This window comes from Mus pahari, chromosome 13, assembly GCF_900095145.1.
Source record: "Mus pahari chromosome 13, PAHARI_EIJ_v1.1, whole genome shotgun sequence".
In the NCBI taxonomy this organism is placed as follows: Eukaryota; Metazoa; Chordata; class Mammalia; order Rodentia; family Muridae; genus Mus; species Mus pahari.
The window spans coordinates 26,824,800-26,841,097 of NC_034602.1; the positions used below are offsets into that span (position 1 = coordinate 26,824,800).

Below are 16,298 nucleotides of genomic sequence, written 5' to 3' on the forward strand. Positions count from 1 at the left end.
AGCTCCCTGGAGAGCAGAAGCCTAGGCTGGAGGGTCCAGACAGACAGACAGTGTACAGAGAGCTCAGTTCATAATACTAGTTTATAGTCCATCACTGTTTTTCCAATTAAACACAGGCGAATCTCAAGTGTTAGATTCAGTCTAAATCCACACGGCTGAGGAAATCAGGCTCTTTTTTCTTTCTCATTTCTTTCTCTGAATTTTCACTGAGGGGCTTTTATCTTCCCCTTAATCCTACCATTTCTGTCAGGACATAATCTCTTTCTCAAATTTACATTTTAATTACAAGGCCAGCTGAACTAGGTAAAATCAATAATGTCAGCGCGCAGCAGCCTAACTTTGTGCGGAGCCCCAGCCTCTCCATTTCCTCCTATCGATCCATCTCGCCCGCACTGTCTGCTTTAGTGCTTCAGGCAAATAGGTGCCACTTGGCCAATTTAAACAAAAAAAGGAGCTTTGGACATTTTTATGACTCTTTCTAAAAGCAACTATGGGAGTACATTTTGGCCAAGGGACTACTGGAGTCAGGCCCTGCAAGGCAGCAGGGGCATGATGGTCAGCAGGGTAATGTCTCATTCTTTCAGGGTCACGCACCCTCCAGCCTGAGGAATGTGCTCTGCTTTTTGGGTTTTAACTTTGAAAATATGTCAGTGAGATTGATTTTCTACGTCGGTGTGAAAACAGTGGTGTGTTCAGGCCCTGAGTGTTTGCCCTGCTCTAACACGCTTACCCATCTTCTTAATGGTTTAAAACAACAAATCAATGAAAAATATATTTCATTCTTGTAACTCTTAGGAATTCTCATATTGATCTTTTGGCTGCGATTGTATCTATCTAAATGTCACATTGTTCACTTACCAGCCTCGCCTCCCTGCTGTGTATGCATGGGCAGGGCTGGGGTAACTGCTGGCTTCCACATTGCCAGTGACATTGTGCTGAGAAACACAGAGAGGCATGTGTTCGCCACCAAAACCCGGGACACTGGTTTTTGTTGTTGTTTGTTTGTTTGTTTGTTTGTTTTTTGAGACAGGGTTTCTCTGTATAGCCCTGGCTGTCCTGGAACTCACTCTGTAGACCAGGCTGATCTTGAACTCAGAAATCTGCCTGCCTCTGCCTCCCGAGTGCTGGGATTAAAGGCATGAGCCACCATGCCTGGCTTGCTTTTTTTTAAAGACAGGGTTTCTCTGTGTATCTATCTGTGGCTGTCCTGGAACTTACTCTGTAGACCAGGCTAGCCTAGAACTCACAGAGATCCACCTGCCTCTGCTGCCTGAGTACTAGGATTAAAGGTATGAGCCACCACTGCCTAGCGTGGGACACTGTTTTTTACAGTTGGCCCAGAAAAGGCGCAGCTTGGTATCTTGTGATACACAGTGCAGACCGTGGGACACAGAGCTCCAGAGCCTGGAGGTAGCTGTCTGTGACTCCACATCCCTCTCAGAGTGGGCCCTGCCCAAGTCCTCTGTTCCCCACCCATGAGAATCCAAGAGCCAGGGGCCCTTTCCTATACACAGGGTGATCTAAAGCAGAGACAGCAAGTGTTTCCATGTAGGAACACAGAGGAAATATGTTGCCTGTCTGGGCTACATCAGGTCTGTCATAGTTCCACTCTGGATGTATCACAGATAAACGGCTGTATCTAGGAGCAATAAAACTTGTCATAGAAGAGCAGGCAGTGGAGCAGATTGGGCCCATTGCCTTCCGGGCCTCAGGAATCCCTAAGGAGCAGCTGGTTGCTTCTGTGCCATCCAGGCTGACCTCTGCTACAGCAAGCCCATGATGAGTCTAGAGCCCCTAGTGGCCTTTCAGAGCTGTAGGCTTTGTAGTCCCAAGGCCTCAGGTAGAGTGCATTGGCCTTCCTTGATGGATGTCTCTTTGTTGCACAGATGTCAACTTAAAATCCTCTTTCCTCGGGCCTTCTGGGTACTAGAGTCACTTAACTGTATCACATGCCTAAAACCCTCATTGACCTTGAGTCTAGATAGGAATGCACAAACTAAGCATTTTTAAAGCTTGATTTAGGATTTTACTTTCTAATCCAGACTGGCCTTGGCCTTAAGACTCTCCTATCTGAGTGTCCCAAGTTCTGGATAACGAGTGAGGTCCACCTTGTACCTTGACTATTAGGCAAGGTTCCATCCATATTCATCACACACTCCTCTAGCTTTCTTTTATACTATTTTTAAACTTACAGTCTCCTTTCCTGGTATTAACCTGATACCTCAGCTGTCTTTTGATTGTTCTTAACTTCTTTAGTTTAGCCTCTCAATAGATGTTTACTAGCTAAATGCATTTGAGTTGCTTGGTCCATCTACTCAGGCTACTGTTAGTTTGTGTGACAAGTAGTGCTGTCTATTCATAACTGGGCACCATACTTTTCCTTGCTTTTACTGTTATTGTTTGGGTTTTCTCTTCTGCTTTTAAAAACTGTATCTTTGTATCATTCTGACAGCTATCTCCAGTTTTAAGACTTACATTTTTTTTTTTTTATCATTTACTGTTTCCATTTTGTGGTTCTGGGGACAGAACCTAAGGCTTTACACATGTTAAACATGCTTCCTTCGACCATCCCAGCCCTTAGCCCCCCTTAGTCACTATTTTTTTTTATTGTTCCTCTTCTGTTCTTTGCACAAGACAGGTGATAAAAGACTCTCTTATCCTACCACCATGACATTGGACTACCCTGGTACCCACTGAGTTATTGTTCTGTCAGAAGTCATTTACTCGTTGTTGTCTTGTGCACTGTGGTTTAGATTTTCTTTTTCTTTTTTTTTTTTTTCAAGACAGGGTTTCTCTGTGTAGCCCTGGCTGTCCTGGAACTCACTTTGTAGACCAGGCTGGCCTTGAACTCAGAAATCCTCCTGCTTCTGCCTCCTGAGTGCTGGGATTAAAGGCATGCGCCACCACACCCGGCTTAGATTTTCTTTTTCTTTTTTTTTTTTTTTTTTTAAGATTTATTTATTTATTATATGAAAGTACACTGTAGCTGTCTTCAGACACTCCAGAAGAGGGTGTCAGATCTTGTTATGGATGGTTATGAGCCACCATGTGGTTGCTGGGATTTGAACTCTGGACCTTCGGAAGAGCAGTCGGGTGCTCTTACCCACTGAGCCATCTCACCAGCCCAGATTTTCTTTTTCTTGATAGATCACCTGTGCTAAGAATGTTCTTAAAGAATCTGCAGGGAGTGTGTCCATTAAGACTCCCCCCTGGACCCATGGTGGGCATGGCAGCTCAGCTGGGTATTCTGCTGTAAGCTTGGTTCATCTTCCTATACACTTTCTTTTTTCCTTTTTCTCTTCTGTGGTGCTGAGGATGGGACACAGCCTTCCACATACTGGGTACATGCTCTGCCACAGCACTACACCCCAGCCCTTCCCTGTGCCCTTCTAGGTGACTTTTTAAGGCCTGGAACTTGCTGCTTGTCTGAAAGTGCGTCTGCTGTTTTTCTTTGTTATTGTTAATGTTCTCTAACTTCCTCTTCCTTCCTTTCTTCCTTTCTTTCTTTCTTTCTTTCTTTCTTTCTTTCTTTCTTTCTTTCTTTCTTTCTTTCTTTTTTGTTTTTATTTTGTGTTTTTGGTTTTTTTTTGGGGGGGGGGTTGTTGTTTTTTTGAGACAGGGTTTCTCTGTATAGCCTTGGCTGTCCAGGAACTCACTTTGTAGACCAGGCTGGCCTCGAACTCAGAAATCCGCCTGCCTCTGCCTCTTTCAACCACAGTTGCCCCTTCACCTCCTCTAGCATGCAGGGAAACTATCTCATTTCTTCAACTGTTTCCTACATTCCAATTGTATTTTCTTTTCTCTGCAATTCCAGAAACAGGCACCCCAGCACCTATGTGTCTGCCCTTCACGTCACTGCGCTGTGCAGTTTCGCTCATGTGCACTCCCACTGGTTCCTCTGTCCTTCAGGCGCCCAGCAAGCAACCTCTGCAGCGTTTCCTGACCTCACCTCTGTTTTGTTTGTTTGTTTGTTTAATTTTTATTTTATGTGATGGGTGTTTTGCCAGCTTGTCTGTTTGTCACCATGTGTGTGCCTAGTGCCCCAGGAGGCCAGAAGAAGACAGCAGGTCCCCTGGTAGTTGTAAACTGCTATGCGGTGCTGGGAACTGAACCTGGGTCTTCTGAAAGTACAGCCAGTGTGCTCTGAAGTGCTGAGCCATCCTTCCAGCCCCCCTGCTCCTCAACTCTGATAGAAGATATCTTCAACCCCCCTTTCCCTTCTGACTGCCAGAATGGTGTTGTGCTGCCTTCCCCGTGTGACCGTTCCTTCTTGCCCAGTCTCGGCTGTGAAGTCTGCCCAGTCTCAGAAGTGGTGCACCATCTGCCCTGCCTTGGTGTCAGGGTACTCAGAAGTCTGAGCTCTGGTGTCAGTGCAGGTCTCACTGGCAGGCACGGCTAGTTTCCAGCTGAGGCTGCTCCTGCATTGAATGTGAGAAGTTGGGTAACAAGTGGATGGTGCCTCTGGAGTCCCAGTTCTGACAATGCTCTGGGGCCAGCAGGGATCAGAATTGGCCCTATATGTACCTGCTAGGAGCCAGACCCAAGAGTGGGCAGGAACAAAGTGATGGGATTCTGCTTTTGGGCTGTGAGGATGAAAATGGACTAAGATTGGTGTCATCTGCCATATCCTATAGAAATCCTGGTGTCAACATCACAACCTCCTCTAGCTGGTAGGAGGTAGGGCAGGTATTTCAGGGTGGCATCCTTTAGTCAGGGGCTTGACATCTGCCCCACAGCCACAGAAAACATACTGCAGCCACATGATCGAGGCCTGGCTATAGCCATCCTTGTGGCTTTTGAGGTTTATGGCAGAAGTTAGGAACTGCTGTGGTACTTGTTTCTTCTGAATTGTGTCATCTTCACACAGAGGCTGGGTTGCTCTGTTCCTTGCTCAGTGAAGGGAGGTCCCTGTCAAGGGGAAGGCAGTCTCTCTTTGGCATGGAAGGTATTATATATAGACATCCAAACCTCTTACTGTGGGAAGCTGTGGGCAAAGGGGACGACAGTGTTGTCAGCCTGTGCTGTGAACAGCTCTGGGTAGGCTCTGGATGCCAGTCTCCGTAGGCTAAGGCTGCCTGACTCCTTGCCCTGTACCCTACATAAGAGTGTGGCCTGTATTGTGACAGGTCAGGATGACAGGCATCTCTTGTGCTGTCATGCATGGAAGCATCTGAGGCCTGACCATGTTGTGCTCCCCCAGTCTCCCCTGGGTGAAAGAGTGATGTTAGAGTGGACATGTGTCATTTCAGGGCTGGAGCCAAAGGCCCCACTGAAGACTCTGGAGAAAGATACAGCTGTATGTAGCTTACAGGAGAGGACCAGGATGAGAAAGGAAGAGGAGGCCTCAGACCCCACCTCTGCAGCTGCCCAGATGTTGCGGCTCCAGGACTGCTTGTCATCTCCCTCTCCCTCCTCTACCAGGTGACTCTAGATGTCCCATGTCACTGGGCCCACAGCTTAGTACTGCCACCACCTGTCGGAATCACTGGCTGGCCTGAACAGGTTGCCTAAAAACCCTCCTTTGAGAGGTATCCTGGAATGTGTGTAGCCAAGTAGCACCTGCTAATGTGGGGTATGGTGCTTAGCTGGGCCTATAGCAGCCCTCTGGAGATCCTGCAGCCAAGCCATATTCTTGAAGGGAATGTCGGGTGACCTCTAAGCAGGTTCACATCACAGGTCAAAGCCAGTATTCAGCAGGGCCAGGTTGTTTGCTGGACATCAGCAGCCAACCTGACAGCTCAGGCCCAACATAGTATTAATGCTGATCCCAGGCTTCTGAACTGCACTGAGAAGTGGAAGGGAAAGGCAAGTAGCCACATAAGGAATGGGTAGCCCACATGTACTGATCTGTTTTCAGGGTACTTCCTGGGCCAGAGGAAACTAAGAGGCAAGCAGAGCGAGCCCGAGCACCCATTGTACCCTTCGGAGTGGATCTGTGTTACTGGGGCCAGGAGCAGCTAACAGCTGGGAAGATTCTTAAGTGAGTCTGTGGTATCTGGTTCCTAGGACTCAGAGCACAACCTGAGGACACTGAGAATTGAGCCTCACTATTGCTTCTTCAGGAGGTACCCATGAAGGTCATCTACTTAATCAGTGTGAAGGAATAGCTAAAGCTCGCTTCTGAGATCCTCCTGACAAGTGTGGCTCCTCAAGATGCTGGAGGCAGATGGGTCCAGGGTTAACTGGGTCAGAAGCTGGATTCTTGTTCCCCAAGAGCCTTCCGAGTGGGTCTACCCCAGCACAAACCAGGCTGCAGATACTAGTGGAAGATAGAAGGAGAAAGACACATCTAGGAGTACAGGCAAAGGCTTACCTACGAGGAGGAGGGAGTTGGGTGGCTGGAAGAGCCCATGCTGCATTTACTGGCTGGCACTGTACTTAAGAGCTAGCACTGGAAATCTAAGCCCAGGAAAGCTAATGATGTGTGAACCTCAGGCTGGGCTGCCTGGATGCTAAGCTTACAAGGCAGGCATCAGGACCTCAAGATGCCTAAGGAAGGGAGCCAGGTCCCTATGTGAGAGTCCTGGTTCATGGCTTTGCCCTGAGGCTCCATGATGTTAAATATTGGTACAGCTAGGCTGGTTGTGAGGAACTTCCCCAAGTTCAGATCATAGCCAGCCTGTGTTGCTGCTGCCATTTCAGTTCCCTGGTCAGTGCTGTTTCACCACCTACAGTCCAGACTGCTCAGGATCTTGGACCCTATCACTCTTCTGTCCGCCACGTGCCCCATCATCTCTGAGTAATCCACAGAGGTGCCAGCTCTCAAGGCAGCTGGCATCCATATGCAGAGCCCAGAGAATATCCAAAGAATATGCTACGTGTTGTTGGATCAGAAGTTGAACCTTTGCCACTCTGTGGCATTCAGAGAAAAGCGGCCTTCATAAGGATTGGTGATGAACTAACTGGTCCATAGCTCACTGCTACAGTGCTTGCCAAACATCCATGAGGCCCTAAGTTCAATCCCTAGCACTGTCAGGAAAAAAAAAAAAAAAAAAGGAAACACGATTTGGCGGTGGGTACAGAGCAAAAGCTCCATCGTTTAGTGGCCCGTAACACTGAGTGAAGGCTGGGTGTGAATTTATACACGCTTCTTCCTCTGCTGCATTGGTACCATGTCCATGTCAGAGCCTATATTTACCCACTCAGTGGCAAAGAAGCCCTTGACATGGACTCAGTTACTTCAAAGCCATGGCCGCAGGGCCCTGGAGCTGCTGCCCTGCTTTGCAAGGAGATTCTAGCCCTAGGCTAGTAGTTAGAACCGCCATTTTTGGCTGGTCCATGAACATGAGGATTTGAACCCAGGTGTATCGATCATGTTCTCAAGTCTAGGAAGGCCTCAAGGCCACCAGGGGCCAGTGCTTCCCCCAGGATTGAGGGGTAATTGGGGTGCATTTCTTTAAGGGTTTCTGGTGCCCCTTGCAGATCTGACTCTCAGCACCGCTTCTGGAAGCCCAGTGAGGTGGAGGAAGAGGTGGACAGTGCCCATGTTTCTGAGATGCTCCATAGCCGACACATTACCTTTTCAGGGACGTTTGAGCCTGTGCAGCACAAGTGCCGGGCCCTGAGGCCTAATGGCAGGCTCTGCGAGCGCCAGGACCGGCTGAAGGTAAGGCCAGCAGACAAGGCCGTGGACATGAAGTTATGCTTATCCAGGGAGAGGCTAGGCCATGACTAGGGGCCTGGGAAGTGCTGGCCCTCTTTGCCTCCATTCTAGACCAGGGACATTTGTGAGTCCTGAGGAGCCCTGTAGAGGAAGGTTTATAAGGAGTGTCATAATTGCTTAGCCACTGGCCATCACAGAATCATGTGTGGGGTTCTTTGTCCTGGGCCCTGACATTGACTTCTGAGAGACGGTCTGTAATAGCCAGAGCACTTTTCTTCAGCAAGAGCCAATTGTGGGCTGAGACCTGACGTTGGGGAAGTGTATACATGATGGAGAAGTAGCAGAATAGAGAGACATTGCTTTGGATAAGCAGACCAGTTCTTAGACTCCTGATGCTGTCTCTCCCCAGATCTCCCCCTCTGTGAGGAGTGCACACAATTAGAGGGCTTGACTGTACCACCCTCCCCTAGAGCTATTGTGCAATCTCCTGGCCATCAGCTGCTCTGTGCTTATTGTATAGTGCCCATTCCATGGGAAGATCATCCCCAGAGATGACAAAGGGCAGCCTCTCAACCCAGAAGACAGAGCCCGTGAACAAAGGCAGCAGCTTCAGCAGCAACAGGCACATCCAGGTAGGTGTGTGAGAGCAGGAGAGGGGCTGCAGGCATAGCCCTGGAACTTGTGGTCACCAAGTTGCAAATTCTGTTTGTAACTGAGTAGCAGGTTGGCTCCTTGGCTCCATGGGCAAGGTTGGGTAAACATGGCTGGTGAGGTATTTATCTTCAAGGCTCTCAAGAGGAAGTAGATACTTCTGACTCCATATACCACCCTGTCAACCTCTACACGAAGGGACTGAACCCAGAGTTTCATATGGTAGATGAGCACTCGACCACTGAGCTACAGCCCCCAGGTTCTGATTCTTACTCCTGACTCCTGCTTCCTGTGCAGACGATGGAACTGCAGCAGGCTGTCTCCCCTGATACAGTCATCCACTCTAGTGCTTGTGCCTAGAGTCTAGGTGGTCTCGTCAGCTTGCTCTGTTTCAACCAGCTCCAGCCCCTCTCCTGCTCCCACACACCTACATGGGTGGTCAAACTCAGTCTAGTGTCTAAACCTATTTTAGGGGCTGTAGTCAGGGGCCCTTCTATAAGGGGATATGTCTGCAGGTCCCTTCATAGCTTTTTGCCCTGTGGTTATAAGACACAAATACTTGTTTCATCTTGTGCCCAGAGACAAGTCTGGGTTGTATAGCGGTGGGGAGGGCCTGACCTGTTCATCTGCGGGAGAAACCTTCCCTGGTGGCTCACACTCAGGAGCAAATTAAGTGCCTATTTTTGTGTCAACCCTGAAGAGTATCTAGTTTTCCAGCCCTTGGTGGCTTGTTAACAAACAGGTATCAGGCCACGGGCCAAGCCCGGTGCTGGCCAGTCAGATGTGAAATAGCATCTCTTTACTAACTGCAGTATTGATCCCGCCTCCCTCACACACGGGGCAATTTTCTTTTCCCTGGTGCTAACCTCAGTGACAATGCACTCGGTGCTCCAGGGCCCTTCAGCGCCCAGGAAGGCCACACAGCCCCAGCGTCTATTGATTTTCTTCAAAGGCTTTTAAATTGCTCCTTCATTTTCCTGAGGTGCTCATTCCATCTCCACTGGATGCCAGCATTTTTTCGTTGTGTTTAAACAATTGCTCCATTCACCAGGTTCCTAAACTGTGACGCCTTCTTATTACTGGGAGATAAACTGTTTAGACAGTTTTCCTTAATCTTGGATTAATCGTCCCTGTATCTGAATCGTGCAGTCCTGAGTTCCTTCACTTCAAAAAAATCAGCTTGGAGAGGCCACACCATCTGTCTGTCTGGTGTGCCTGCTTCTCCCTCAGTGGATGTGCCCCTTACAGCCTGGCTTTGCTGCCACCCTTCTTCCAGGCCCGCTATCCACTCTGCCCCAGCCCATGGGACCTCTGGCATTTGGATGCCCTTGTAGTCAGGCATGCCAGGTCTCTGCCTGCTGCCCACCCATAGGCCTAAAGGGCTCAGTTTACTTTGCCTTTATCTGATTCACTAGACTGTCTTTCCCAAGCCAGGCTGGACTGGTGTCGCACTAATGGGGCTTAGGGGAGCCTGTGGAGGTGAGCCAGCAGACTGAGGAGGGACCTCAGGAGTCCTGGGCGTTGACTCCCAGGAGGGCCTTGTGTTTATTTACATGGCTAATAATCTCACCATCCCTACACATGAGCAGTGAGCATGCCATGGATCTGGCCGGGACTGATGAGGCTGCTCAGTAGGCTGGGTGCTGTTCAGTTCCCTCTCACTTTCCACAGACCCTTGTGACTACAACAGCCAGTGCCCAGCTTACAGGTGGGATGACTCTGCTCTGCACTCGGAGACCCATAATTCACATTTCCTGTGAATCTGAGAACCCATCTGTAGCCTACCATGCACCTCAAGTGGATAACCTAGCTTCACATGCCAGTTAGGTACAAGATATGTCTGAAAGCACCACAGTTGGCCTGAGTGGCAGGGAAGTAGCCTGTAGACACTCTAACTCCATGGCCAAAGCCTTGACCACTGTCCTACCTGAATGGTCAGGAATGCCAGTAGTAGTGGCAGTTGGGGTAGGCCTGCCCACATCCTTCCAGTCTGTTCAAGTTGAGGGGACCCTTGGGATACTAGGGGACTAAGTGACAGAAGGGAATAAGGAAAGGGATGTCTCTGAGTGGATTTCATTCCAAGTCAGTCAGCCATGTCACTCAGCACAAACCCTCTTGAACATACCAGGGCATGCAGCAGGCAGGCTCCAGCCCTACACCCAGAAGAAACCCACAAGGGTCACCCCAGGTTGGTGCCAGACATCTTTTGAAATCATCAAGTTGTGCTCAGATTGGCAGGACCCTGAGTTTATGAAGGACGTGGAAGCAGCCACAGGGGTGGACCTCGGTTCATCCAGGTATAGCAAGAAGGGCAAAGGGAAAAAGAAGAAGCACCCCAACCTCACCGACCTGCGTGAGCGTGCCAACACTGCCCGGGCCCGCCTCGAGAAGAAGGTCTTTGCCAAGTAAGAGCCACTCACTGGCCCAAGGCCTTAGGCTTTCGTCTAGGATATGTTGGGGGAGAGCCATTAAGTTGCTAGGCGCTTCTGGTGACTGTATTAGTCGAGGTGATGAACAGGGACGGGCCATGCCAAGAGCAGGGACAGGCCATGCCAAGAGCTGGTGAGGAGCAGAGCTGCAGCTGTGTACCCTGAGCCCTCTTCCTAGGAGTCTACAGCCACCTCTCTATAAGTAGAGCTGGGTACAACAAAATGGCCCTAAGAGGCCAAGTGCTGGCTTTGCTGTGCCATGCTGGGCTAGTGCCATGCTGTCTATAGGAGTAACCTCAGAGAAGACAAGCATGGTGTCAGGCACTCCTGGGGTCAGATTCTTTATCATAGTACTGGTTGGTGAGCCCCTTGGTCAGCCTCGGGGTGGGGTGGAGGCTGGTCCGCATGGGCCTCCTGCTTTCCCTACAGCCCTTTCGGGCCCTACCTCTGGACCTGCAACCGTGTCCAGTTGTGCCTTCGCCCCAGAGTGCAGCCTGGGGTCAGCAAGCACGGGTCTTGCAACTGCCTTCAATTGCAAGGGGACATAGCCAAGACCTGTGGTGGGTGGGTGACAGACTGGGGGCCACTGCTCTGTCTGAGCACTACCTTACAGAAGTTCCACTGGAAGCCTTTATGAGGTCCAGAGGCAGCAAGCCAACCTAGAACTCCAGAGTCCTGTCAGGTCCTTAATCACTTCTTACTGTGCTCTCTCCATAGGGCAGCCATGCAGAGAGTAGTTGCTGCCATGAACCAGATGGACCAGAGGAAACACGAGAAGTTTGCAAACCAATTTAATTATGCACTGAAGTAAAAGGGTGTGGGTGTGCTGAATATGCTGTGGTCCCCTTTGGCCGTCAGCTTTTATTCCGTTAGCTTACTAGGATAGGAAGGAAAAGAGACTTAAATGTGAGTAGAATCAGAGCTTGTATTTTCTGTATGTAACAGTGGAGTGATGCATTAAAATACTCTCCAGGAGGCCGAGGGATATGGATTAGTGGTGAGGCCAGGGTTTGATTCCCAACCATTTTAACCACACATGTGGTACCACACCTGTAATTCTAGCACTTGGACATAAACAGGACCTGAGTCCTCGGCCAGTATGGATTACAGAGCAAGACTGCTTGAGAAACAAGAACAAAAAGCCAGATGAGGTGATGCACACCTTTAATCCTTACACTTAGGCAGGGCAGGAAGATCAGTACAAGTTCAAAGCTAACCTAGTTGCCAGGCATGGTAGGCACATCTTTAATCCCAGCACTCAGAAGGCAAGGCAGGTGGATCTCTGAGTTTGAGGTCAGCCTGGTCTACAGAGTGAGTTCCAGGACAGCCAGAGAAACAGAGAAACCCTGTCTTTAAAACAAACAGCTAAGCTAGTCTAAGTTGTAAATTCTAAGTCAGCCAAACTTACATAAGCAGAGTATGTCTCTGGGGGAAAAAAATCCCTTTAGGATAGCGTACCTGCATTGGAGTCGGATAGAGGCAGGCACTCCATCTGGTTGCAGGTCAGCCCTTGGGCAGTGAGTGTGTCCCTAGTGGTGCTATGTACTTTATAACGCCTTCAGCAATCCACCCTTTCATGCATATGCTGTTTAATACACATGTCCAGCTCCTGGCACCACTCTGGATCAGGTGTGTTGAGCCCTAACTCACATACCGTGCAGTCACCCAGGTTATGCACAGTGTATAATGAGTGACTCCATCTGCTTCCAGAACTTCAGTACTCAGACAGACTGCCTGGCCACCTCGAAGCCCTCTTTCTCTTTCCATGCCTGTGCATTTAGAGTAACTTTGTCTGCGGCTTTTGTTTTTGTTTTGAGATGTGGTCTCTTTATGTAGTTCTGGCAGTCTTAGAGCCTACAGTGTAGACTAGACTGGTCTCCAACTCAGAGATCCTCCTGCCTCTGCCTCTTCAGGGATTAAGGGTGAGTAACCCGGCTTCTGGCTGAGTGTGTGGCCTTTTGTTCTGGCTTCTTTGCCTTTGTTTGAAGGTTCTTCGTGTTGTAATAATACCAGTCCTTCAGTCCTGTTCCTTACACATACAGACCACAGCAGAGGACGAGGGAGGTGGCTCAGCAAGTAAAGCACTTGCATGTAATCATGAGGACTGACTTGGAGTCCTCAACATCCATAGAAAAGTCAAGTGGTTATGGTAGTCTGCTTATAACCCTGCCCTTGGTGAGAGGAGACAGGATCCCTGGGGCAAACTCAGTAAGGAGACTAGCCAAAATCAGTGCATTCTGGATTCAGCAAGAGACTCCGCCTCTGTAAATAGAGTGGAGAGCAATCAAGGGAAACACTCAACTACAACCTCTGGCCTAAAATATAAAAATTCACATATGCCCATAGACATCTGCCCACACATAGGCAAACACACATACACACAATCACAGTGAATGGAGTCATATTTTGTCATTGCTGTACCCACCCTCTCATTTGAGACATGCCTGTCTGGTAACTCATTTTGTAGATCAGGCTGGCCTCCAATTCAGAGATCTGCCTGCTTCTGCCTCCCAAGTCCTGGGACTAAAGGCATGCGCCACCATGGGCCGTCTCCATGGATTTGTTATTGATGTTTGGTCTGTTCCTACCTTAGGGCTACCGTGGATATCTGTGTTTTTGTGTATGTGTGAGGATAACTGTTTTTGTTCATCACTGATGCATCTAGTGACTTCCTTGTGAGGGACTAAACTGTTGAATGGTGGCCGCACCATTTACACTCACTCTGCTTCCTGGGGGCTCCATGCCATCACTGGTGTCTTTGTTTCTTTTGCTTTTCTGAGAATTCTATACAAGAGGACTGTGCTCACATCCTTTCCACCTCTCCAGCCCTCTCCAGGTTCTCCCATGCCCTTTTTTCAATCATGATCTCTTCTTTGTCATCACATATGAAGACAGTTGCCGTTATCTTCAGCAGTCAGTCTCACTGTCACATTCTGGGAGGCAGCTAAGGGCAACAACATTCACCTATATCATTTTGATAGTCTCTTAACTCCCTGGGCACAACTTAGGTTTCCTGTTCATATTCATGGACTTTTGTTAAATAGTGTCTACTTAAAGATTTAAAAAATCGGGCTGGTGAGATGGCTCAGCGGGTAAGAGCACCTGACTGCTCTTCCAAAGGTCCAGAGTTCAAATCCCAGCAACCACATGGTGGCTCAAAACAATCCTTAACAAGATCTGCTCCCTCTTCTGGAGTGTCTGAAGACAGCTACAGTGTACTTACATATAATAAATAAATAAATAAATCTTAAAAAAAAAAAACAAAAAAAACCCTGTGTTTAAAAAAAAAAAGAAAAAAAAGACATGGCAACTCAAAAGGTGGCTTTCAAAAAAAAAAAGATTTAAAAAAATCACATGATTATCTCAATAGATGCAGAAAACACCTTTGACAAAATCCAATATAATAAAATACTAAAAGTCCTAGAGAGACTAGGAACAGAGGGAACACGTAAAGGAAACCCATCAGAACAACAGCTGGTTTCTCTCTTGTAAAAGGCAGAAGAGTCTGGACCAGGGTACTTCAAGGTCTAAAAGACTGTGGATACCAGCTTATAGTACTGTACCCAGCAAAACTTTCTGCCATAGTCGAAGGAAGAAGGAAAACGCTCTTGGTATAAACAAGCCAAAAGAATTCATGTCCACCAAACTAGTCTAGAGAGGATACCAGAAGCAATTCTTTAGACTGAAGAGAGGAAAAAGGACAGTCAGAAACGACAAGGAAGACAAGTGAAGCTGTAATTACTGAAGCACAAAAGAGGATGAGTGCAAAGAGCAAACCAGGAGCCAGCACACACCTTTAACCAGAACCAGGAGCCAGCACACACCTTTAACCAGAACCAGGAGCCAGCACACACCTTTAACCAGAACCAGGAGCCAGCACACACCTTTAACTAGAACTAGGATTTAATGATCTCAGCTTCCCAGTCAAGACACAGTGGTTAGTTGAATGGATTGAGAACTCAGGTTTAAAGATCAGGGCCACCTTAAAGCATAACGATAGAAAGAATACCCGAAGCAAACAGGAAGGAAGCAGTCGTCAATACCTTTTTATCTTATTTTTTGAGACTGTCTTCCTACGCAGTCCTAGCTTGCTATATAAACCAGGTGGGCCTTGAACTCACAAAGATCTGCCTGCTTCTGCCTCCCAAATGGTGGAATTAAGGACAAGGAGTTTTCGTTCTAGTCAAGAGAAAAATTGACCACAAATACAATTCTGTATGCACCAAACTCTAGAGCCCCCAATTTCATAAGAAACATGACATTGAACTTAAAGACACAGATTACTTCAGTATTAGTGGGTGATTTCTGTACCCCACTTTCTCCAGAATGCAGGTCATCAAGCAGAGAGAGAGAGAGAGAGAGAGAGAGAGAGAGAGAGAGAGAGAGAGAGAGAGATCAGAATTAAGTGATGTCGTACATCAAACGGACCTAACAAATATGTACAAAATGTTTGACCCAAACGCTAAAGAATATACATTCTACACAGCAGGCCAAATGTTCAAAATAGATCATATTGGCCAGGAGATGGTAGTCCACACCTTTAATTCAAGCACTCAGGAGATGGGGCAAGCAAATCTTAGAGTTTGAGGTCAGACTGGTCTACAGAATGAGTTCTAAGATAGCCAGGAATACCCAGAGAAACCCTGTCTCAAAAACCAAAAATAATAAACTAGATCATATAACCTGACACAAAACCTAAGTTCAGAAAAATTGAAAAAGTTTAATATATCTTATCTAGCCACAATGCAATAATCTTCAAATCAGTAGCAAACAAATTCCTGGTAATTATACAAATTCATGAAGATTCATTACTAAATAATGGGTCAAAAAAGAATCAAGAAAAATTTTTTAATCCTGAAGTCAAATAAAACTGAAAACACAATGAAACCTCTGGATACATAGAATGGCAGCCTATGAGGCACTAACTCTACCTACTGAAAATCAGAAAAAGCACAAATAAATGACTTAATGATGTAATTTAATGATTTCTAAAAACAGGAAAAAAATCCAAATTGAGTAGAGTGGAATACCTAGTAAAAACAACATAAATTAATGAAATTGGAAGAAAAAAAAAATCAATGAATCTAAGAGCTTGTTCTTTGACAAACCATTGGCAGATTCTAGCTAACCAGCTAACCAAAATAAAAATAGAAATAAAGACATGATTCAAATGAATAGAATTGGAGTTGAACTGGAACCATCAGCACCAATGAAATCCAGAGTCCTGTAGAGGAGTCCTTTGAAAACCTCGTCTCCATTAAGTTAGAAACTCTAGAAGAAGTGCACAAGGCACTTATGTGGTGCACACACATGCAAGTAAAACATTCATGAATAATTTTAATTTAAAAAAGGAATGGATGAATTTCTAGATTAATCCAAACTACCAAAGTTAAACTAAGAAAGCGACAACCTAAACAGACCTATTATAACATTATACCACCAGTGCCTCTTAAGCAGACCTATCACAAGGAAGGAGATTGGAACAGTAGTTTAAAAAAAAAATCTTTTGACAAATAAATAATAAAAATTTAAAAGGCCCAGGCCCAAACAGAGTCACAGGAAAATTCCACCAGACATTCACAGAGCTACAGCCAATACTTTAAAAAAAAAAAAAA

The 16,298-nt window shown here is 47.1% G+C and overlaps 1 protein-coding gene across 4 annotated transcripts in view; it reads left to right on the top strand.

Moving 5' to 3' along the window:
• Uvssa (UV stimulated scaffold protein A) overlaps nucleotides 1–13,750 on the top strand; it is a 41,755-nt gene extending 28,005 nt beyond the window's left edge. For 3 of the 4 annotated variants that reach the window (XM_029545466.1, XM_029545465.1, XM_029545467.1), the window contains 6 exons: nucleotides 5,250–5,421; nucleotides 5,858–5,980; nucleotides 7,423–7,606; nucleotides 8,124–8,235; nucleotides 10,383–10,659; nucleotides 11,401–11,952. In XM_029545466.1, coding sequence (XP_029401326.1) covers nucleotides 5,250–5,421; nucleotides 5,858–5,980; nucleotides 7,423–7,606; nucleotides 8,124–8,235; nucleotides 10,383–10,659; nucleotides 11,401–11,494 — 962 coding nt within the window. In that variant the 3' untranslated portion in view covers nucleotides 11,495–11,952. Of the gene's footprint in view, nucleotides 1–5,249; nucleotides 5,422–5,857; nucleotides 5,981–7,422; nucleotides 7,607–8,123; nucleotides 8,236–10,382; nucleotides 10,660–11,400 lie in introns of all 4 variants that reach the window. The other variant, XM_021211018.2, reaches the window with a different exon arrangement.
• The last annotated feature ends 2,548 nt before the right edge of the window (nucleotides 13,751–16,298 follow it).